This window comes from Lissotriton vulgaris, chromosome 2_1, assembly GCF_964263255.1.
Source record: "Lissotriton vulgaris chromosome 2_1, aLisVul1.2, whole genome shotgun sequence".
Classification (NCBI taxonomy): domain Eukaryota; kingdom Metazoa; phylum Chordata; class Amphibia; order Caudata; family Salamandridae; genus Lissotriton; species Lissotriton vulgaris.
This window is the reverse complement of record NC_141687.1, coordinates 731,329,914-731,355,004: the sequence shown is the minus strand read 5'-3', so window position 1 is coordinate 731,355,004 and position 25,091 is coordinate 731,329,914. Positions and strand designations below refer to the sequence as shown.

The 25,091-nt window shown below is 43.4% G+C and overlaps 1 protein-coding gene across 3 annotated transcripts in view; it reads left to right on the top strand.

Moving 5' to 3' along the window:
* The window catches only part of TUB (TUB bipartite transcription factor), a 536,930-nt gene extending 520,527 nt beyond the window's left edge, over positions 1-16,403 (top strand). For all 3 annotated transcript variants that reach the window (XM_086956017.1, XM_086956015.1, XM_086956016.1), the window contains exon 12: positions 15,426-16,403. In XM_086956017.1, the coding sequence (XP_086812143.1) occupies positions 15,426-15,559 (134 nt within the window). In that variant the 3' untranslated portion in view covers positions 15,560-16,403. The remainder of the gene's footprint in view (positions 1-15,425) is intronic.
* The last annotated feature ends 8,688 nt before the right edge of the window (positions 16,404-25,091 follow it).

Below are 25,091 nucleotides of genomic sequence, written 5' to 3'. Positions count from 1 at the left end.
TTTACTGTAACTAATACAACTTGTATGTACTCGTTTTCAAATGTAGAAAATACCACATTGCTCATCACATTTAAATGTCATTTGCTCTTAGATTATTAAAAGACCTACATCGCACTTGGGAAAGGTGTTTTATTTTAAAATATTGACAGCAGTTGGGGGGTGTAAAGTACCCACACACTAAAACAAAAACATGCAGTCTAATATGGTGTATTTTCTAGTATTGAAAGGAAAGAGTCACTACAAAAGAAAAAAAACATGAATAGTTAACATTAAAACACCTTCACTCTGCGATTAAATATCTATCATGGCACAAACACTACTATGAATTAATAATTCCCTACATATAAAAGAGATATACTGAAGTATAATTTTCAATGTAAATTCAGGGGAAAATTGCTGAAAAACAATGGGGCATATTTTCAAGCCCCTATCGCCATCACAAAGTCACTTTTAGTGATGTTGTGATGGCGATAGGATCTTTGCCTTATTTACAAGGCAGTGTTAAGCCACTTAACGTGGTTTAACGCTGCCTTGTAAATAAGTCCTCCTTCCATGCTACACTTAACGTGAAAGGTGCTGGCAATGGGTGTTGTGGTGGGCATTCTACCGCAACACCCATTGATTTTGAAGCTGGCTCCTATTTACAAGAGCAGCGTAAATAGGAGGCAGCACCAACATTAAGGGCACGGAAAACCTGGTCTTAACCTCTTGCGTGCTTCTGTCGGCCGGTGGCCGACGGGAGCACTACCACGTTAGTGCTGCCGTCGGCTAACGGCTGACGCGGCCCCGCCCATTTTGCGGAAGTGCCACACTGCCGCAAAATCACGCCCGCAGGAAAGGGGTTAAACTGGTGAAACCAGGAGAAATGCATTATTTCACCTAGTTTTTGCTGTTTCCATGTGTGCTACCTTGGGCAGCATGCATAATAACAGCAAAATGCCAATGATTGCTTATGTGCAGGAAGGTCACCCTTCCTACACTTAAACAATCATTTCAAAAATTGTGTTTTGCAACTTCTACGTTGAGCAGCACACATAGAAGTTGCAAAACAGCGCCAAAAGAAAGCCCGTCTGTGCCCGTCAGCGTCCCGGAGGCGCTCGGGTGCTGGGCAAGTGGGCTCTTAAGACGCTGGGATGCCCAGATATACCCATGGTGAGCTTTTTGCTCTTAAAGACCTCAGAACCAACTGCTGTACGGTCTTTCCCACACCTCTTAAGGGCAACAGATGCTGCCCAGGGTGTGGATGGTTACCTGGTAATAGAGGCATTACACTCTCTAAACTCCCCTCCACCAAAAGTAACTGTTTGCTAGTTAACACTAGATCCCTGGGAAAGCATGCCCTGGATTTGCACGAGTTACTCTGCGACAAATCCCCCACATGTCTTTCCCTGACTGAAACATGGCTCGGAGACAGCTCTGGTCCTGACATTGCCACCGCGATTCCCGCCAGTCATGTGATCTACAGGAAAGACAGAGCCAGTGGGCGGGGGGGGGGGGGTCGCGATGGTGGTCAACAAGCAAACGGATTGTTCTATTATACCCACAGATGACATTCTGGGCTGTGAAACACTGGGCTTTTCGCTTACCCTGACACCCAATCAATCTTGCACAGGGCTTTTGGTATACAGACCCCCGTGGCCCCTTGGGTTGCTTCTTTGAAGAACTCCATTCGGTGATTTCCACGCTCTGTCTTAGGTCTAATCATTGTCTACTACTAGGAGACTTCAATATCCATATGGATATAGAAGATTCTACAGATAGCATCAAGCTGCTGGAAATTACCTCCTCTCTTGGCCTTATCCAGTATCTTTCGGCTGCCACTCACTGTAAAGGTCATACACTTGACCAGGTATTCTCCACGGCCCGATTGAATTATCTTCTCTCGAACCAGTCCTTTGGTCCGACCATTATTTAGTGGACTTTCAGATTTCACACTCCAAGAAAGCGCCGCCCAGTGGGCCTGCCGCCAAGCGCATGGCTTTAGGGCCTTCCACAGGGTCTCCTCCGAAATGCTGGTGCAGGCCTTACGTACTCACCCTTGCCAGTTGACAGGAATCCTCGAAACTGATTTGGAGCTTCTCCAGTCCTGGCTCACCCGACAATTAGATGAACTTGCTCCTATCGGAGCCCCTAAGACCAATCAGTCTAGAGCGTCTGCGCCTTGGTTTTCTTCGACATTCGCGGAAAAATAGAGGCAATGCAAAAAAGCTGAAAGAGCATGGCAAAAGCATTATGATGCCAACTGTAAAGAAACCTATAGATCTCTGCTGAGGGTCTACCACCAGGACATTAGCGCTGGTAAGAAGTTATACTATGCTTCAAGAATTGACGCTGCTTCCAACTCTTGCAAAGAGATTTTTAATATAGTTAAGGATTTCACCTCCCCCTCCTGGTGTACCCCCAGGAATACTCACTCTGAGCCTTGGATCGCTGAGCTAGCCGGCTTTTTTGCGAATAAAATCCAGCTCATTCAAGCCTCCTTCGCTGTAGCTGCCGCTCCGGCTATCAGCGACTTGCCTGTGTCTCCTCTTTCTCATTAACCAGCTGAGCCCCTCTCTCAGGGTTTTTCCACCTATTACTTACCAAGCCTCCTTTAATTTACTGTCCAAACTTAAATCCGGTTCCCCTCTAGACCCCTGCCCGGCAAAATCGATTCAACAAGCAGCACATGTGCTCAACCCCCTAATTAACCCTGTGCTTAACCTCTCTTTGAGCACAGGAACGGTCCCTCTGCGGTGGAAACAAGCCCTGATACTACCTCTTTTAAAAAAAAACAATCTTGATCCTAAAATACACGCAAACTACAGACCTATCTCGCTTCTGCCCTCCCTAGCGAAAGTAGCTGAGAAGCATGTTCATCTCACTATGGCCAATTTTCTTGAGTCCAACAATATCCTGCATCCTTCACAGTCCGGGTTTCGATCCAATATGAGCACCGAGACTGCGCTACTTGAAGTCACTGAGGTCATAAGAGAAACTCTGGACACTGGGGCAAGAGCCATGTTGGTGATGCTTGATCTATCGGCGGCCTTCGACACCGTCCCCCACGACCGTCTCCTTTTTAGACTCTGGGATATCGGTCTAAGGAGGTCGGTGTTCGGTTGGTTTAAATCCTTCCTTGCCGATCGCCAACAAATGGTCTGGGCTCCCCCTTTCTCTGCCATGATGCCGCCTTTGGAAGTCTGAGTGCCGCAGGGCTCTATATTAAGCCCCACGCTTTTTAACATCTATATGTCCCCACTGGCGGCTCTGACAGAGACCTTCGGAGCTCAGATCGTGTCGTACGCTGATGATACTCAGCTTCTTTTCACGTGGGACAAAGGCGCCGACTTTAATGGAAAGATTATCAGAGATTGCCTTGAGGCAGTTTTCGGCTGGTTTCAGCTGAACTGCCTCAAGTGCAACTCTGCCAAGTCGGAAATTCTTTTTTTGACGGCCCCCCTGATCCTAGTTGGAAGGCCAGGTGGCCTTCTGCCATGTTCCCTCCAGCGAGTGACTCGGTTGTCGCCAAAAATCTCGGGATTCATATTGATAATTGCCTTTCGTTCAAACACCAGATATTGGGCTTGGTGGGCAAATGCTATTCCATCTTAAAGATGCTTCGGAAATGTTTGTCCCTTCTTTCAGTTGCCCATAGAAGAGTTACGGTACAGGCATTGATTGGTACTCGCCTAGACTATGCTAATGCACTTTACCTGGGTCTCCCTGACTTCCTCCTATCTCGCCTTCAAGTTGTTCAGAACTCGGCAGCACATGCCATCTTTGGTCTGACTAGGAGGACCTGTGCCAGTGCCCTTCTCACCACTCTCCACTGGCTTCTGATAAAAAAACGGATTATCTTTAAAACAATGACGTTGGCTTTCAAGGCACTGCACGGCCTGGGAGCCATCTATCTCCGGAAACGGGTGAACTTTTACCTGCCTTCCAGATCGGCCTCCCTGGCCTTGGCCTTGGTTCCTACCACAAGGCGGGCCAGGTGTGGCGGTCGCTCTTTCAAACTCCTCACCCCTCAGAGATGGAATACTCTTCCTGTGTCCCTCAGAACCACGGGGAGTCTGCTCACTTTCAGGAAGTGTTTAAAGACCTGGTTGTTCACCCAATAAAGTTATCCGGCCCTCCCACACCGCTGTTTAGTGATGGATCTAAAGCGCCGGGACACTCTCCATGAGTAGCCGAGCGCTATAGAAAACCCCCCACATAACATAACATAACATTTCAAGATTGTTTATGTGCAGGAAGGGGGATCTTCCTGCATATAAACAATCTTCCCTTCAACAAAGGCACCCTTGAACTATGGTGCAAGGATGCCTGCGTTGGCGCTAGGTAGCTAAATTTAGCGCCAGCACTCGGGGAAACGCAGAGCTGCACCATATTCTAGTAAATATGATGCAGCCTTGCATTTCTAAAGTGACAAAGCGTGTCTTTAACCATCATGGCTTAACGAAACGCTTCACCACTTTTATTGTAAATATGTCGGTTAGTTTTGTACAGAGTTCCCCATCAAATATGCTTTGCAAGACATTTCTCCTACCAAAAGGGACTTTGTGTTGGTTATCTACAAACTTCTGCAGGACTTCTGGTTCCAGACTTTTTTTTTTTTTTTTTGCGCTTTCTAAACTTTGAACATTTTGAAGCTTGAAAGTTTTTGAAAAAACTCTTCCAAAGCTGTAAAAGACTAAGTTGTTATTTTTTTCATGCCCTCTTTCTCTAGTTCACTGACAATACACAGGCATACTGATCCACATTTTAATTGTGTTTCCATCTAATATTCAGGGGCTATAATGTGTGTTTTCAATAGTGTAATACAGCCGCATCTCACTAATGTTCTTGGAAATCTCTGTGACGCCCCTGCCATTTGTCATATGTGACCTCCTGTTTCGATCTAAAAGAAACGTCTTTTATGGTTGTTGCATGGTGGTGAAACACACACACATTTCTCTGCAAAAAAGTCTGCAATAAATTGCCACAGATTACCTATATTAAAATACATTAAAGCAAAATGGTTTGTAAAGCAATTATGTTCAAGAATCATCCAACGTTATCAGAACTGTCTGTAGAACAGAGCCGGTTCTCTAACGGGTTCCCCTGAAAGGCTGGAGCCCTGGGCCAGTCCCCACTTTGCCCATGCCTTAACACGCATCTTTATTTTACTTACATATAAAAAGCAAACATGTTTTCTTGAATAAAACCAATTAGAAAGTGTAACTTTTTAGAAGATCAGACACGATTGGTGGTGTAATATCCTCACTGAAATATGCAGGGAGCTAAAGCATAACTTGAGAAGAAAAGCACATGCAATAGAGTTGCTTTTACCACAGGTTTTATCTAATGAGAGAAAATAAAGGTGATGTCGAACTTGAGTTGGTTGCGTAGACTTCGGGGGTAGAAGTCAGTACAAAAAGCAGTGGCGCTGTGCTCATGACGAGCTGTGCTCATCATAACCGCAGTGGAACGCCCACGTGGGGATAATTCCCCTGCTGTGCCGGGCGTTCCATTAAGCGGGCGTGGTCATGACGAGCTCAGCTCGTCATGACCACAGCGCGGGTGTATGACGTTACAAGCATACTTTCACAACGCATACCATTACAACGCAGGATCCATTACAATGCATGCCATTACAACGCATGCCATTACAATGCAGCTGCTATTACAACGCATGCCATTACAATGTAAGTATTATTTTTTTAATTTTAATTAATCGGAATGTAATAGTAGTGTAAATGTTGGATAGTGTAGGGGTTAACATTACTATTCTAACTCCAGGGGGGTGTAATAGTAGGGTAAGTGTTGGATAGTGTAGGGGTTAAAAGTAAATTAAATATTTACCCATACTTCAGTTGTTATGGCATGCGTTGTAATGGCATGCGTTGTAATAGATCCTGCGTTGTAAAAGTTTTGTTGAATTGGCTGTTTCCCCCACAGCGCCACCGTGCAGCGTGATGAGCCAAGCTCGTCACAAGCACCGCGGCGCGGAGCGCGGCCCTCCTCCCCCTGCACCGCAGGGGTATTAGCCCCGTGGCCAAGGTGTTAATGGGAACCAAACTCCCCATTGTAGCACTAAACTCTAACAGGGCAGTGAAGCGGAGCAGTCCAGGGCCTACTATAGGGAGGTGGTGTGGGCTAGTAATCACCAATCACTAGCATGAAATAATAACACTCCATAAATAATCGTCCAGTCTGTACTTTTTCTTTAGAGAAGTACATGTATTACACTGAAACTACTAAATACTATGCAGAAATGTACAAATATACACATTGGCAGATGAACATACCATAGATGACATTGTGTAATCACTGGTAACTCCCTAAAGCGGTCACCCATTATATCAAGTGAGTTTAAACCGTTTTTTGTATTAAACACATTACTTTTGTATGAGACATTGTCATAATTGCTGAAGCTTGAACTAATAAATTACGTGTAATCATTATGATAACCCAATAAAACATTTATCAGGACAAACCTTGTGTTTGTGCATTCTTTCATGTAATTGGCATTAAACTGTATATGTAAAAACAGCCCCTAGAATCACATCACATTGAAAAAGCATTGCTTTGGAACCATACAGTAAGCCCCTAGGAGGTGTAACAACATGGACATTATATTTGTGTATTTTCAGGGCTGCCTGAACGTCACCATACAGATGGCTTCTGGAGACTGAAACACTCTTAGCTGTAGAACAAAAGCTCCAGCCATGGAAATGCTTGAAAAGGCTTTGACAATCCTGGGAAGGTGATCATTTTGAAGCCACCCCCCCCTCCAATTTAGGATCAAAAAGTAACCTTAAAAGAAAGGTTGTGTTGTGCTGAGTTGATTGGGGGTGGTCCTGTAGTCCTAGGACCACCACATGCAGAGATAGGGGCATAAATGTGTTGAAATCAAAAGGCCCCGGAGTTATGAAGCGAGTTGTTCCAAAGTGCTGCATTGGGGTTTTCCTTGTGTCCTTGTGTTTTCCCTTTTGAAAGCTGCTTTGCACAGCATTTCTGTTTTAGATCAGGGTGATCGGTCCCACCCAGGCACCCCATTTGCAGTCCTTGTTGGAAGGCAGCCCGAGGAACTTACCCCCTACTGTCCTCGCTGGCTCACCATGCCGGGAGAACGATTGCAGACTGCCAGGGGAGCTGGCATCATCCTTTGGTGTCTTCCTTGCAGGGTGTGTGGCCACGTACTGCTCCTCCATGGACATGGACACTGGAAGAATGGACCTCTTGGGGGGGTGACAGCATTTCCCCATCCTCCAAGTCAATTTTTGGCCCATGAGTGGGGTACTGGGCCCCCCCACCCCCTGTGGGGGGAGCACAATGGCTCCATCATGCCTCTAGAATACTGGAAAAGCGCAAAAGCACCTCCCCATAATGTGAAGCACTCGGGGTCCAAGGATGGGGTCCCGGCCTCCTTAAGCATGAATCCACCCAGAATATGGGGTCCCCGAGTGAAAGGGAAGGATAGGGAGGGGGCCCCATGCACACCTTCTCCCCAACTTATAAACCAGCAACTTCTTTCCACCATCCCCCGGGTCAAGTTGGGCTAATTTAGCTGATCCTGGATTAATTTTACTCCTGGTGGTGAGCTCTACCCACCAGGTTCAGTTGCAGGCACCCGCCTGACTTCCAGATGGTGCAGTTCTCAAAGAGCTAGAATCCCTGATTCCCTGCCCCAGTTCTCCTTTGGTTCTGTTGGTGGGTGCCGAAAAGCCCATGTCTTTGCCCCCAACTGGTCCTCAGGCAGTAAAAAGGGCCAACCTCAGTGGCCCTTGGCGAAACCCACGGGTGCTGGGGGAAACCCACTGGTGCTGGGGTCAACAGGGCGGAGTCCTAGGTCCTCAGTGAAGGTCCGGGGGTTACTGTTTCCAATTCTTCATGGCAGTCCCAGGCTCCAGCAGCAAAGTGTATTGCAATCTGATAGCAAGAAAAGAGTCTCCCCCTTGGGAAGAGCATTTAAAGGGGAGAGGAAGGTTACAGAAGACAGGTAACACTCCACCTCTGTCCCAAACCTCCTGCAATCCAAAATGGCATTATCCAGGATCCACTAGTCACATCTACTACTGGGGTCTCAGACCCACCCCTTGCTGACATCACTGCCAGGGTCTTGCACACTGGAATTTTAAAGAAAGCCTTCCTCTGGGTTGGCTCCAGTTATCTGGACACTCTCTGGTACAATGTGACAGCTAAGTGATGGATGGTGATCATTACGCCCAACCCCTTTCCTTCTCAGGAGCTGGGAGAAGTACTGCAAATTGTTCCTTTTGAGTGGAGCAGCCTTTGTTCCTGCTGCTGCAGATAATGTACCTGGGTACAGCAGGCTGAGACAAGGCCTGGGCCCTGATCCTGAGCCAGGCAAATATGAAAACTCTGGATGACCGATAAGGCATCCAGATATCATATTGTGAGTTACATACTTGGTGTTCTCGCACAAGTTACACTCTGATTCAAGATGTCAATGGTCTCTGTAGGCCAAGGGGGAATGAAACCACATGCTAAAGCAGCTCTCTCCCTATGTGCATAATGGGGGGATGTATGTCACTACCACGCGTACCATTACCACACGTACCATTACAACGCGGTTGTAACAACGCAAGTCGTTACAACGACTTTCGTTGGGGGGGGGCAAATTTAAAAAATATAATTTACTATTCCAACACCAGTCCCCGTGGATAGTAGGGAAGGTGTTAGGATAGTGCATTAAATCATTTATTATCCTTGAGCGCCACCCAGCGCAATTTGTTGTAACAACTTTCGTTGTTATAACCGCGTGGTAATGGTACTTCGTTGTAACGCTCGCATTGTCAACGTTGTATACTATAATGGGGTGCTACTGCAGGCAAAATACTAAGGCACACTGACTTTCCCTAATAGTGTACACTGCCCTTAGAAGGCCTATCACCCCTGTCACTGCTTTGATGGGCACCTGGGCTAGTCAGACCATGGTAGTGGAAAGGCTGGTTTCTTCAGGGCACTGAACTGGTCAAATGTTTAAGGTAAAGTAGATCCAGGGGCAGGGCGTTTTCTGCCTCATGGCCTTAGTATCCATGGAGTGTGATCTGCAGGTGACTCAGCAGAGGGTCATAGTTATCCCCCAGAAGCTCATATTATGAATTCTGGGAACTGAGTTGACCCCGGTTTCAAGAGAGCTGGGAGCAGCAGCTGCCCAGGGTGTCATGACAGTTCAGTTTTCTGAAGGCAACACTCTCAAATGGAGGGTCCCGAGCTCAGAAGGAGGGGCAAGGTGAGGAAAGATAACTCCTGTCCCTTATGTGGCCTCAGAGTACAGACCCTTGGCTGAAAAGCCAGTCTCAGGGAACTGCCTCTGGTCTGACAAGAGGTAAAGTAGAAGTAGTGCGCCTAACACCCGGTTCTATTGCCCCCCACTCAAAGGTCAGAGAGTCCCCAGGAGCCTATAGAGATCTTCTTGCCAAGCTCCAAGGCTGGGAGAGAGGCCTACCCAGTGTCCAGGCTAGGAGCTGCCACCTGGCAATGGATGCCCCCTGGCCTTGCTCCTGATACTGACAGCTGTCAGTGACCACTGTTGGTTACTGTTCTTATGGTCAGAGTTTTCCTTGGGTTGGGTACAGACATCTTAGCCAAGGATGAAATAGACCTCATCGCCTTGTTGGCCATGGGGGTATTGTTCGCCTACTGGGGTGCATCTGTGAGTAAGTTAAGGACAAGCGCTTCACGGAGGGGGTCCATGAGTAGGAGAGGGGGTTCCCATGTGCCAGTTCAGTTCAAGATAGATTCAGCTGAGTTCACAGAGGCATATGGCATTTTGTGTCTGTAGCCTTTATAGTGGGTTATATTATCAGATGTAGCTCGCAGTTGGTCTTTGTATAATTATCTTAGACAGTGAGACAAAGGGGGATTAGGTGTTGGCAGGATGGACCATCTCTGACTTGATAGAGGGGAGACACTGTCGCCTACTACAACTGCACATACCAAAGACTCTACTTCCGCACACTCACATGAGTTTCACACTAGTCATTTCGGCACCAAGACAAGCCGGGGCCATGACAGGAAGGTAAGAATTTCCAGACACTTCTTTAAGGGGAGGACTCTAGAAGCATCCTCCACTTCAAAGCTGACACCAGGTATAAATATTGGACCCTGTGACTGAAGAACATTTCTAGACCTGTGAAAGACTCCGAAGGACTGATATGTTGCTCTGCTGCAAAAAGACTGCTACTCTGCTGCCCTGCTACTCTGCTGCTGTGTTGCCCGAGTGAAATGGACTGGACCTGCATCTTGAACTCAGGACCACCAGAGTAACTCTAAGGGTTTGTTGCCTGGTCTCCTGATCAGAGGCCGAAGGCCAGAAAAGTCTCCATCCACCTTGAACTCATCTCATGGACTCTACCTGTTGTGAGTCTTGCCAGTCCTGGGCCCTTGTAAGCGGGCCTGAAGGTGCTCTGCAAGCCCAGTTGTGGTCCCAGCAGCACTGAAGCAGTGCAACACATTGCCTCGCAGCCTCACATTAGAATGGATGCGATGCATCCCCAACACAGGACCTCTCAGTTCCTCAGAACTGCTGCTCCGCTATGCAACCTCGAGGCAGAAGATCGCATCGCAGCGTCATAGCTGCTCGGAACTGCCGCTGTGCGATGCTTACTCAACACAGGAACTAGCGTTCCAGTCCCCCACCTCATCGAAACCGTTGCTATCCAGCGCAATCCCAACACATGACCTCGCATCACAGCCCCGAATCATCACGGAGTGACTCATCCTGAACGCAAGAGCTCACAATGCTCCAAAACCAGGATTTAATTTTTTCAGCAAGTCTGACATGGTCCCTGTATCCAGCCCGTGTTCCATCTTGGTTGTCCTGAAGTTGCGACTTTGTTCCAGTCAGAATTGACAAGATAACCTAAACCTTTCAAATTGCACTTCTTTGGTGCTACAGATTGGATTTTTCTTGTTTTGGTGTCAAATAGTTGATTAGATTTTGCTCTTTTTTTCTAAATTGATATGGGATTTTATTGCATAAATACTTTACACATTGCCTCTAAGTTCAGCCTGACTGCTTTTGTGCCAAGTAACCAAAGGGTTAAGCACAAGTTAATTCAGGGATTCGCGGGTGTTTCACTCTGACAAGAATTGTGCTTGCTGCTTGAGTAGGGTTTCACCCCCCTCAACCAGTAACCCAAATTCCTAAATAGCAACTCACTTAAAACATCGAAGACAATAACCTACTGAACAAATTCCAATATAGCTTCAAACAACGATGCAGTACTGAAACAGCACTGCTTCAGGTTGTTGGCTTTGCTCTTCGAGTCTTAGACCCGCCTCCTTATTCTTCTCATCCTGTCGCAACCTTTGGCACAGTAAATCATTATACGTTTCTAGACACACTAAGAAATTGAATGGGCATTGATGGCATGGTCCTAAAATAGTTTGAATCCTTCCTCATGGGCAGATCACAGAGGATCAAAATTAATGACTGCCTATCTTTATTGAAGGCCATCAATGAAAAAGTTCCACAGGGTTCTATCCTTGCTCCTACCCTGTTAAACCGCTATACTGAACATTCTGGGAGTCATACTAAGAAAGGCTGGGATCTTCATCTATTAGCATGCAGATTACACGCAGCTCTACTTAAAGATCTCACCCACAAGCAATAGCTCTCATCTTGTCAACACTTTAAACTTCATTCAAGATTGACTTCTCACAACCTAAAACTAAACCCTACCACAACCAAAGTCCTTCTCATTTCCTCTTCAAATTCACAAACGCCTGTACAATCCTGAATGGACACACTTGACATCCTCAACAACAACCCCATGTCACATCTCTGGGAATCACTTAGAATAAATGGCTCAACCTTCAAAGCCAAATCAGTACCAGGGCCAGGAATGCACTATGTCAACTGTGTCTTCTTTGGGGAATCTGCCTCAACATTCTCGAGCAAGACCTGAAATATCCTGTTCAATCACTGGTATTCTCCAGAATCGACTAGTATAACACTCTTTTGACAGGTCTCCCCAAAACCCACCTCATTCCTCTGAAACCAGTTTTACATTCAGTGGCATGCTTTGTCTATAGGCCGTAAAGAAACCACCACTCTTGTTACTCCTCTCTGGCTCCCCAGAGAAGCATGGGTGATTTATAAAACTACCTGTATTACCCATTAGGGCTACCTACCAAACAAACTGAAGCATTCGGGAGGCTCCAGACAAAAGTGAAATGCAGAAGCTATAGTGCTAACTCTACAAAGGACCGACTCATAATATAATCTTTCTCAGGTAATGTGTGACTAGAGTATGGAACTCTTTACCCCTGAAACTACATACTACAACCTCATTGCCAATCTTCAAAACAGTTCTAAAAACCCTTATAAAAATAAATTTTGGCTATTTGTCGCCTAAGCTAACCTGCCTTAAGATAATATACCATTCCCAAGACTGGGACTAACTGCACTACTCCTGTCTCACCTTACCTAAGATTGCTGTTACTGCCTACACCACCTCTTATAGACTGTATATATTTTGTGCTTTTACAACAACTGAAACGAGAAAATGTCCCTTTCTTTCGACCCACTACTTTGTGCCTTTTGTAACAAATGTAACTAGCAACTGTTTGTATCTTTGTATCTCTTATAATGAAATCTAAATTATTGTAAAGCACTCTAATACCGTTGGATAATGTCCGTGCAGTATGGGAATGCATAAATGAATAAGTACGTGGCCCTGGTATTCAGCACCCAACATTTAATTGTACCAGGACTCATTCTTCCACAAATTAGGCACTGGCAGTAAATTAACTACAACTTTCAGCTAGTACATCTTCTAGTATATTAGGGCGGAGCCACTTTTCTTATACGGGAGACGCACTATCTCAGAGCAGCTCAAATCTGAGCTTTCCAGAGATTGTATGTTATGTGCAGATACCACTCCTGCACGAGCATGGAGGTTGTGCACTAGCAAGGTTGCATTTAAAACAATTTGCATAACGGCTCAGAGGCGGCTCCTCACTTGGAGCAGAGGAGCGTCTCCCTCACTTAAAATTCCCCCAAACCTCTGAAAATAATAATGGTAATTTATTATCATGTTATTAATATTCCCTATCACGAACAGAATATCAGGACTGGGGTGGGGCCACTGTTGAGTGACAGTAGCATGTCACTCAAACAGGAAGGAGAGTGGGCTAACTGTGCACTGTTTAAAGTGTGCATGTATTTTTGTCCTGCCCGACATGCTCACTTTAAACAGCTCTAACCCAGCAGTTTTAAGATTAAGACATCTGGGTAGAGCATGCTGAAACCTCCAGAGTGCTGTGGAACACCGAGTGAGACACTCTATCCAATCAGGGCGCTGCTCTCATGCTGCATGAGAGCAGCGCCATGATTGGTCAAGGTAGTTGCTCCTTCCATTGAGGGTGGTGAAAAGAGGACCGGGGGTACGTCTCTTCGCGTTCAGGTAAGTTTTTATTTTATTTTGTGCACGTGCAACTGCCCCCACCCTACTCGTAGATGCCAGCAACCACTGTAACGGCTTTGTACTTGTTCAGTTGGGTAACATGTATACATTTGCACCAGCCACATATCAGCTAAAAGGGCCTGATCTCAGTAAAGAGGGAGCATTTGGACGCCAAGTTACCTTTACATAAAGCGCAATCAAATTATGACATTCTATTTCAAATGAAAGTTAACTCTGCTCAAAAAAATAAGGCTGAGATCAAGAAGAATTCAAAGTTAAGAAAAGTGAAACAGATACACCCCCTGAGGCTAAATGTCTTTATTGCTTAGGGCAGCAGGTTTTATCATAAAAAGAAAAACACATGATTGTGATGATAAAAGTGTAACTGCGCAAATACACAGGAATAGGCTGCCCTGACAGTAAGACATAGGCTGGAGGTAAGGCAGAGAACAGATGTATTTTCAGTCATGCTCTCTGCTGTCACAAAAAGATGAAACCTGATGAGGCGCTAAAAAACAGTGCTGCACCCAACAACATGGTACCTGTATAAAAATTGTTTCTGCTGTGACTGAAAGTTCAATTCATCAGTTAATGGTGCTGTATTTTCCTATTAAGGGCCATCCATCGTAGAAATCAAGGATTGGCAAAGCCAGCAGGTTGAGCTGATGATATATTCATGCATATAAGTAGACAGCAATGGACGTTAATGGTTCCATTCTGTAATAAAACGAATTGGTCCCAGGCATTGAGTTTCATCAAACACTAGTTAATATCAGTGGGCCATGCAATAAGGAAACTTAAAGGCCACAGACAGTAATGATCCTCAATGGCCCTAGGCAGTACTGATTTGACTAATGTCTTAGGAGTCCTGCATTAAAGTCTGTGAAGACAGTCTTGCCGGTCCATGTAGCTGTTCATATTCTTCCATAATAACACTTATACACATAAAAGGTGTGGTAAAGCTGTTTTTTGCAAGACACCTTATTGTTGCAGCTTGGGCCCCTTCCCTCATCTTATAAATAAATACTGGCCTGGCCTGACAATTTCTCTGAAGGAAAGAGACGTAGCGATTTTCTATTAAGACAGCTACAGTTTTGGCAAGCAATATCTCAACTATTCCTGGGACAATCTAACAGTTTACTTCTTACCTTGGTTCCTTGATATCCGAGGTAATTTACTGCAAACACTTATTTTTTGGCCTTGCGTCAAATGGATAAAGTAAACGGAGAAACAAATGTATGATATTATCACAATTGTTAGCTGAAAAAGACAGGCGGTGTGCATCCAGATACCCCAAATTTTTATCCGTCCAAAATACCCATAAATCTGTAGACAAACTTTAGAGAAATTGCATTAAAAACTAAGTTTTACCAAAATGTAAAGTGATTTCGGGCACGGTGAGCCCCAACTCCCCAAGTGATGGTAATACTTTGTTGACACACCATGCAAGTACTAGAATATTTCATTAGTTTCCCTTCAACATATCTGGATTTTAGTTGATTTAACTGGAATGTGATTATTATCATCTTTTCAAAGTGGTCTTGCAGGTACCCTACTTAACCTACATTCAGACATTGGGTTTTGGGTTCCCGTGGTTACTGCAATTCTAGGCAAGCCTTTTTGCCCACCCATATGAGAGTTCACCAGCTGCCAATGGGTTGTATTGCCATTTAGTTAATCAAAGTTTCTTTTTTTATACATATCATCTTTACCATATGTCAGAAGAACTATGACATATGCCACATTAAGTAGCTACTAGATAAATAGAATCTGTGGATAGCTTCCACAATCTACTATTGTTTTCCCATTTGAAATAAAACATGTAAAAACTCAAACAAATGAAATTGTATTCATATTCACAACTGTGTAGCTCAGTAGGCAGCAGAATATCTCTTTAGAATAAATACTTGTATGTTCTATGCACAGGCTTCTTTCCTTTTAATTTACCATATGTTTCTCTGATTACCTCAATCAACACAGAATATCATAATTTAAATCTTGATCATCAATTTTGTTTTCCAGCTGACTACATTGTTATGCAGTTTGGTCGGGTCGCCGAAGATGTTTTTACAATGGACTACAACTACCCAATGTGTGCTTTACAGGCCTTTGCTATTGCCCTCTCTAGCTTTGACAGCAAGTTGGCTTGTGAGTAAATTGGAGCTGTGGAACCTCAAGTCGGTTGATGCACTACTACACAAGGATAAAACATTGGTTCCATCATCTTATTGGTGTCTTATACTCTTGCTATTTAACAGGCCAGGCATTTTTGTTAAACTTGATAATCGTCTCAGAAGCAGATTGGCCATAAGGATACAATGGAGCTATTTGACTCTTATTCAATGTTTTAATTCCAGGGTATTTGGCTAATAATAGTGTCTACGTTCTTTTAGCAAGTCAGTACATTAATGTAAAGGAAGTGACATCAAGTTTGCTGAATTACAACATCTGGACCTGATGAGTTATGGCAAGCTTCTGGCCATCTTACTATTTTTTCAAAACAATTGAATTCCTACCGGATCAGCCAATTTTGTTTGACATTTATTTTCTTTTTTTTGGAAGGTATTCAGATAAACTGTAACCAAATGTGCTAATTGATCAATGAAGCTGAATGCCTGAGGTCCCCAGGCTCAACCAAACAAATTTACAAATATAAATAAACCCAAATAACTGGATCTCATCAGTCAGTTACAAGGTCAAACTGCTAAGAGCTGCTTGTTTTGACTGCATGTATGTGAATTTACAAGACCAGTGTTGCAGAGTTCACGTCATGCTCCAAGACGTCATCTTTCTTATAACGTAACATCGCTTTATGTTTTGGTTTACTATAACGGTACCTACCACAAAAATGTACGTCACTTGAAGTCATTCTGTGTTTGAACTGCACAATAGTGTGTTACTTATATTTGGCATGTTGGTTGTTCCTTATTTTACTATCAATTGCAATCATGTAAATCAATGTAGGTATGTATGTGTGTGTGTGTGTGTGTATATATATATATATATATATATATATATATATATATATATATATATAAATATATGTAAATAAATATGTGTGTGTATATGTATATATGTATATGCACATATATATATATATATATATATATATATATATATATATATATATTATATAGAGAGAGAGTGTGAAAGAGAGAGATAAATGTGCAGAGCATATGTTCAAAATATGTATACATAACATTTACTAAATAACTTTGACTCTGTTGCACAAGCAAATTCTCTGACTTTTGGTGAGAAGAAGGAAAGAATGATAATGTTAAGTTACGTTTGTCTGACCTTCTGTAATTAAGAGTTTGACTTTGTTTCCACACAGAGACCATTTTTATATGTTTTTATCATTGTCAAGACTATTTGAAAAGTATTGAAATTGTGAATTTTAATAATTCAATGGAAAAGTGCCAGCTACTGAGGTCATCCAAATGTGTTCTAAGCAAACAATTGAATAGATGGATCTACATACAAAGATTAAGCACTCACTAACAGTACACTTTGCATCAGCAACGTGGAAAGTACATTTGAGGTACATTTATACAGGTAGCATGACAGAGAATATTTTTGTCTTCTGTTATTAGATCTATAGTAAATACTCAGAAACCCATATTACTACTGAATCTATAATGTAGTGCCTTGGAAGTAGTGAATGAAAGAAACAAGCAGTCAATGTGTTATAGGGCACTATGAAGCACTTTTTTTTTAAAGTTTCTGATAATTCATAATATGGCAGCACAATTTGATTCGTAAGACAGCATTATGCCCTATTGGGAGGGTACGAATGATGTATGGATAAACATCTTGGGCCTGATTCAAAAACGGCCTCCGTACTCATGGCGGAGGTCCCACAGTCATGGGGGAGTCTCCATACTCGAAACAGAATCTCCGCAATGAGTGTGGAGACTCCACATGACTGCGGGCCCACTGCAACGAGTGTCAAGGCCTTTGTGAATCAGGCCTCCTGGGTTTGTGTTTAGTACATTTACATTTTTGCTCAATTCCCACTCCTACTTGTAATTCATACATATCTGTACTGATTTGAAAGGATTTTCTCTCTAGCTCTGTGTCTTAAAGTGCACTTGATCACAGGTGCCACAATGTCTACAAGCTAATCATATGTCTTCCTCTTTTAAAAAGAGCTGTACCAGTTATAGTCATCATTTCAATCATAAGTCAAGTGCACCTCATATGAACATAAATAAAGCTGTCCTTTGTCCCTTATCCACTCTTTTATATACCATTATAACATCTCAACCATCACTATTGTGTGGCACCTGCAATAGAACTTAAATTCTGCTGTCATTACCCACAAAATGTTGTCTTATCGGGCTTGTAATAGATATGAAAGAATAAACCACTGCGCTTTTTGTTCTTTCACACTTAAGTTCTACATATTTGCATCATTTCATGTTGCTTTTCTATGAACTATGATTTCTTTGCTTTACAGTCACATTAAGGTTACAGCCTTCCACTTGATTGAGTATCATCTCTTCTTGCTCCTTCGAACAGTATTGTTGGTCAGTTCTTCTGGCCTTTTTAAGTAATTTGTACATGGTCAAATAAAAAAAGAAATCTGATCCTTGTTTCCATGATATCTTACGTCATTGTGGAGTGGCCTATCCTGATTCTTCCTATATGATACATTACATTTCCTTTATGGCTTATCGATATTGTATGAAACTTTGTTTCTGGTAATGACATTAAGTCATTGGCTTTTATCCAGAACTTTGAGAGCTAAATTTTCTAAGAAATGTAGGTTTACACAAAATATTTATCAAAGGTTTGACGTCACCCTTGCTTAGCCCTGCATGGCTTGGTAACTCTGGGGTAACGCAAGGCAGCGCAAGTTGCTGACTTGTGTTAATTTAAATCAGAGAGGCGTTCCATGGGTGGAGTGTGGGTGTTCACACGCATCCATCCATGGATTTTGATCCATTCCCAGATTTGCCATGAGTGGTAGACCTGGGGATGAATCAAAATGCTACGCCTGCCCAGGGGAGGCGTAGGGAGAAATGCTTTTCTCCTCATGGTTTCCTCTTTCCATGTATGCCCTATTCTGCAGCACACACACACAAACAAGAAAAAACCTCTGTGGATTGTTATTGTGCATGAAGGTGTCCCTTCCTGCTTAAAAACAAGCCTGCATGCATTGGCACTAGGCAGCACACAGTGCACCAGTGCAGGGAGAGGACAGTAATGGGCCACATAATGTTTTGTGCCCTCTCTTTCTCATGCAGTGCAGCAAGGTGTGTTGCTACACTGGGTTGCATGACATTTTTATGAATCTTCCCCCAACAGTACATTGATGTTCTCAACTTTAGCAAATTTTAAGTGCCCAGTGGCAGTAGGGAAGACACATGGAAGAGCGCTCCATAGCTCACCTGCTCAGTAAGAGAAAATTGAAATGTGTCAGACCTTTACATACTGAGGGGAATATTTAACATGCTTTCCCGCAACTCAGCAAGCCACCTTGCTGCACTGCGTGAAATTGTAGGAATGCACTATATTTAACGTCACTTGATGCATTTCTGTTCTTTCCTTGCTCCGGCACATTTAACGGCAGCCTTGCACCAATACAGTGCCTGTGTTACAAACAAAATAGTTTTTCGGCAGGAAGGTATCCCTTCCTGAACAAAAACAATCTCTTGAAACATTTTCCTCTATGTGTGCTGCAGATTGCAACACACATAGAAAGAAGAAATAACAAGGCCCCAAAAAAATCTCTGTGTTATTCCATCCTCTGGGAGGTGTAGAGATTTCATGCTATCCCGGGTTCACAAAGCTTTGTAAAACTCGGACTGTGTGAAATCCATACGTGGATGCATGAGAACACCCATATTCCACCCATGTTCCACCTCCCAGAATGAAATGTAATGTAATGCAATACAGCGCAAGCGGCTGCATTGTGTTACATTTTATTTTTACAAAGCCACACAAGGAGACAAATTCCCCTCATGGGTGGCTTTGTAAATATGAACTAGCATTATGCGTGATGGCTGCACCACAAAAGTGATGAAACCATGATGATATTTTTTTGTAAATCTGGCCCTGAATATTTTGCTTGTTGAAGCCCACCACGTGCTTTTGGCAACATTGTCAATCGTTTATTTCTCTTTCCTAAAAAGCAAATGTGGTAATGTTATTTCTACTTATTTATATTTAATAATCATGTACAACTCTCTGATGCTTGAGAATTGATTTTCTATCATGTGTAGTTAAGCGTACACAGTAACAGAAATAGCCACTAATTCTCCAAGATTGCCATGTGTCTATTTAACAAGTCTATGGGCTTCCGTAGTAAAGTCATGCATATAGATAGTCACTTTAATCAGAACTTTTTCCTGTTTTGTTACAACAGTACAAGTTATATGTCTGCAGCTTTTTGTTAATACATTTGATGACATATACTTGAATTAACAGTCTGCCTATTTTTGGAGGATAACCACTGTAATGCCCTGAAAAATATTGCTCTTTAGGGAAAATCTTCATGAACAGTTATTATGTCAAACATATTATGATTAGTTTGTTATACTTTATGATCATTCAATATTGTCTGTAACGTTAATTTGTGGGTATGTCTCTGAGGTTTTCGTTTGGTTCATACAGATACGACTACATTTTTCAAATATTCCACATCAATAGTAAATTTACAACTTTTTGAAATCCTGGAAAAAAAAGTTTAGCTCATAAAATGGACGAAAGAAAGTTAAACCACCATCTGTTACAGCACTAGTGTCTGTGTTATGTTCAGTACCAGTGCCGAAATGCAGAGCATTGTTGGCTTTTTTCACTCACAGGCTTTCACAATTAACTCTCAAGCTTCCACTGATACAGTGTGTGGTGTGTTCCTGAAGAAGGAGAGAGTAAGAAATATTATGGTGACAGTTTTTCCACCTGCTTGCTTGTTTTTCAAAACACAAGATTGTAATGTGTCCCTAATTCAAGAACTTGAGACTAGTGAGAGCAAAGTACAGTGATTTGGCAATAAAAGGCAAAATGCAAGTGAGAGGCATAAAGCCATGGTAACTGCAGGTTCACACAAAACAACTAAACACACAACTTGTGCGGGGAGTAGGACAAGGAAATTTACTACGTTAGGATAATGTTGAGGAAAAGACAAGATAGATAAGAAAAATTAGGGAAGCATTTGGTGTCTGGTGTTGAAGATTTGAAGATATCAAGAAAGAGGCAATATAAAAATCGATCATAAGAAGGATTGAATAAAGGAGGGAAGCGTTTACTCCTGCAGGAAGATAAGGAAGATTCTATGGGAAAGTGATAATGTAAAGCTTGCCATATGTAAGCCAAACATTCAGAAGAGATGAGAAACATCTATTGGATAACCATTCTGAAACTGTTATGCTTCATCAGGCATGCTGACTAGACTACAAAAGTGAATGAGTGCACATGAATGTAATTGTAACACTAAGTAGAGAGGAGACCCATCATAACACTAAATTGCTGAGCCACTAACCATTCTACAAACGTTTTATTTGACTACATGAAAGTGCTTTTATGAGCTAAAGACTACCCCTGTTCCTTGATGAACCACAAAATTTACATTCATAGTACGTCTCCCCCTTTGTACCCAAATGGTGGATAATGTAAGGGAAGATGCTGCTACTAAACACCACTACAGGTGCAATTGGAGCACAAATAAAAGCATCATTTTTCTTGTCACTCATAGATTTACTGCAAAATCACTGCTGTTATGACTGTAATCAGATCTCCATAAACATGTCTCTTTAACACCTTAGCAGCTATGGAACGTCCAGCTCCAGTGCTGAACGTTCCATTGCGGAGGTGAGGTTCGAACGTCCAACGGCCGACGGCAGCACTCCCGAGGTAGTGGTGCCGCCGGCCGTTGGACTAGGCGCAGCACTTATGAGGTTAACAGTTATATGTATTTGTTTTGCCATCATTTGCTTCTTCCTTGCACCTGATCTTTGCAAAGTGACCTGGTTCTATAACTCAGCTCTTTAGAAAGACTTTGTTCCACCAAACTATTTATCTGTACCACCCGGAGTAGGTCAGATTGCATGTGAATGGTTTTCTTCATCTTCATTGGCTAAGTTTCTTGAGAGCATGCTCTTTCTAAAGGATGCTTTACCTTTGATAGGTTTTCTGAGCTCAACATATTTCCTGCAAGAGATGCTGCAGGATACAGAAGAAAACAAATACAAAGCAAACTAGTTATGGGATAAACAATGTCAGGCAGTTTTAAATGGAAGGGGGTGAGATAAAGAAAAACAATTAAATATGAATTATAATCACAGCGTGAAGGCTATTTATAGGGAACCTTTAAAGTCTACGGACATTGAATAACCTTCCAAAGATGGCTTTTGTCAAGGCATTGTTTCCTTATCATTGGGCAGGATAGGGCGTGGGTTAACAGGTCCAGTATGTGGTGTAAAGTATTGCAACTCAAGTACCTCTCGTGGAAGCAGGTGAGGGTGAAGTCTGAAATGGGTTAAGTAGCCTTGGAAGCTTGCTGTAAAGTCATTTATATCAGATGTCAGGAAAAACTAAGATCTGATAGAGGCCAAATCGAATATGTGTGTGCAGTAGATGATGACAGACAGTGTTTGTTTTTCTGACCTCAGATGAGGTCCAGCCTGGCCTTTTATTCCATCAGGCATTTTCCCGGTTGGCTGGAGCTATTGGAGTCTGGTTTTCAAAGGCCAGGGCTGGTATTAGTGCTTTGATGCTTTCTCCACCTCCCTACAAACAATTGCTGTAGGCACAGGGGGCTTTAAGAAAAAGGGAAAGAGTGGAAGAGAGGGATGGACAGCAAGAGAAATAAAAGATAGATGAGCAAGAGAAAGAGAATGATGGATGGACAGAGAGAGTGATAAGAAGGAGTGGGGCAGATCTTAGGATGTTTGCCATTGCTGTTTTGTATTCCTCTTTCTGGCCGTGCCTCAGATCACCTAAGCATGTGCTTACAGTAAAAACACAAGGAAAGCAGAAAATGTTCTGAATGGCACTAAATTGTACTGGATGTCAACAATGGGGGCAAGGTTATTTGATCAATGCAGGGGTGTCTATTGGTTTGTGGGTGTTAGAGTCTCTAAAAGCAGGTACTGGTGCTGGGTTTGTCCGGTGAAGTCATGCTCTCCCCGGCTGAGCTTGTTTTTTTTTGTTTCGTTTTATTGAGTTTCAGAAACAGAAAGGGAAAATACAGACAACAGTATAGCTTGTTGGAGTTACATCTGCCCATACATGGCCAATGTAGCATATACCATTGAATACATAACATGAGTTCAGCAGATAAGTATAATGGGAGTAATAATGTGCATGACAAATACTGTTGTATTTACGTAAGCAGCTTTTGAACATACGTAATAAAAGGGGAGGTGTATACACTGGCCGAAAAGGGGAAATGTAGGAGGGGTTCTTCTTGAGGAGTATAGCAGGATTTGTCTTTTCCAAGGTATCTGAGACAACAAAAAGGCAGTAGCAACAAATGTGGGTTCTACCAGCACAGATGGAGTGATGCAGCTTGGGGATACATCTGCATGGATGGGAGGTCACTGTGGGTAGTGGCAGGCATCGAGAATGCACTGGACCGTTATGGAGGGGGATCATCTTTGCCAGGGAGTTGTACAAACTGTGAGAAAGGAGTGGCCAATTGAGGGTAAATGGGTCGTTTGCGAAGGCCCCGTGTTTCTTTGTAGAAGAGGGCGTCCTTCTCTGCAGCCCTCTACTTACGGATAGCTCTGTACCAGGCTGCCACTGGGGGGCTGGCTATTGTAGATTGCCAATGCAAGGTGAGGATACGCTTGGCAAGAAGGATCGCTAGAGAGGCCAAACGAGAAAGGATTCTGTGGGGTTTGCAGCATTTAAAAATATCAAGTGAGCATGCCTCCCATGTGTGGATATCCGGGAGCGCTGTGAGTTGACGTAAGATTTTGTGCACCTTCTCCCAGTATTTGTACAAGGCTGGGCAGGACCAGATCAGGTGTGGTAAATCTGTGTCGGAAGCCAGTCATCTTGGACAGCTGGCTCCTGCTTGAGGGTGCAGTGTCACATGAAGAATTGTGAGTTTTTAAAACAAGAATTATGAACACCAATCAAAGGAACTCTGAGCCTATTTCCACCTCCTTATCATGTAGTGCATGCCCAAACTCCTCCTCCCACCTGTGCCAGAGGGTTTCTAGGGAGAGCATGTTGAGCTCACAAATAGATTTATACAACCAGGTAATAAGATGACAGTAGGGAGCCATTATAAGTTTAGTCTGTTATACATGGTGTTTTGTGGGTTCTGCCATTGTGTTATTCCCTAGAGTATGGTATGTGTGGGTGAGCCGGAGGTGAAAGAGGAATTGCCCTGAGGTAAAGCATAGTATGTTACTATCAGATCAAATGTGAGAAATTGACCATTGAAGTAAAGATTGTCCACTGAGTGGATTGAGCATTTTGTCTAGGGCGGTAAGTTCAAGTCTTGTATAGGACCCGGGAATTTAGGAACACCAACCAGAGGCAGTGTGGTAGAATACACCAGTGATTTTGGAGACACGTGGTGTATGCGTGTCATTAAGGCTGAAGCCACAGACACCTGTATGGGTGGCAAGGTGGGAGGTACTGGTTTAGGAAGTTAGAGATGATGGATTACTGGGGATGTCATTATGTCAGCTCCATTGCTGGTCTCCCCAGTGTATCTGCCAGCAGTCCACCATGATAGACACTGCAATTGTGCTGCAAGATAATACGCCTCAAATGACGGGGCACCCAAAGCCCTTTGGCCCATCAGGAGTTGTATTTCATGAAGTGCCACCGACATCATCTGTTGCCCCAGATAAGGTCTCCCAGAAAGGAGTCATTTTCCTGGAAGAAAAAGCCAGGGAGGACTGTAGGGGGGTTGGTAAAGTGATAACGTTGGCGTGGCAGAGTGATTATTTTCACCAGGGCAATTATTCCTTTTGGGGCGAGAGTTAACAAGCGCCAGAAGTGCATGTGTCTTGATGCATGGTAGTGCTACCCGGAGTTTCCCATCAAATATATCCAAAGGAGTGAAGTAAAGACAATAGCTGTTCTCTGCCAATAAAGATGGGTAATGCCCAAGTGTATGAACCAAAGTGGATGGTCAGGATGGAGGGAATGTATCACTTATTTGTCCCAGTTGGCCCGGAGTCCAGCAGTTGTTTCGAACTCATTATGTGTAGCTTGGAACAGGGTAAGGTCTGAAGTGATGTATTCTAAATAGATGAGGAGATCGTCTGTGTACAGGGGCATCGCATGTGTCCTGTCTTCCAGGGGTATCCCCCAGTCAATGCCCTCACGCTGTAAGGGAATGGCTAGGGGCTCCATTGAGAGAGTGGAGGGAAATGGGAAAATGGGAAAGCCCTGTCTGTTCTGCTACTCACCGAGGAATGAGAAGTTGGGAAGTCAGTTTGGTATAAAGGAGTTGAGTGTATGTGAGAAGCCGGGGACTGACTCCAAGTTGGGGCAAGACCTGGAAAAGGCAGCTCCACATTAGGGAATTAAATGCCTTATCCACGACTAATATCTGACAGTACGCTCACGGGTTAAGTCCTCAAACTTGGTTTTGTATGTGAAGCAACCAATGAATAATCTGAGCGCTGCTTCATCCTGGGACAAACTAATTTTGGTCTACATGAATGAGATCTGGGAGTATCCAGGAATAGCAGTCTGCTAGTAATTTTCACAGTATTT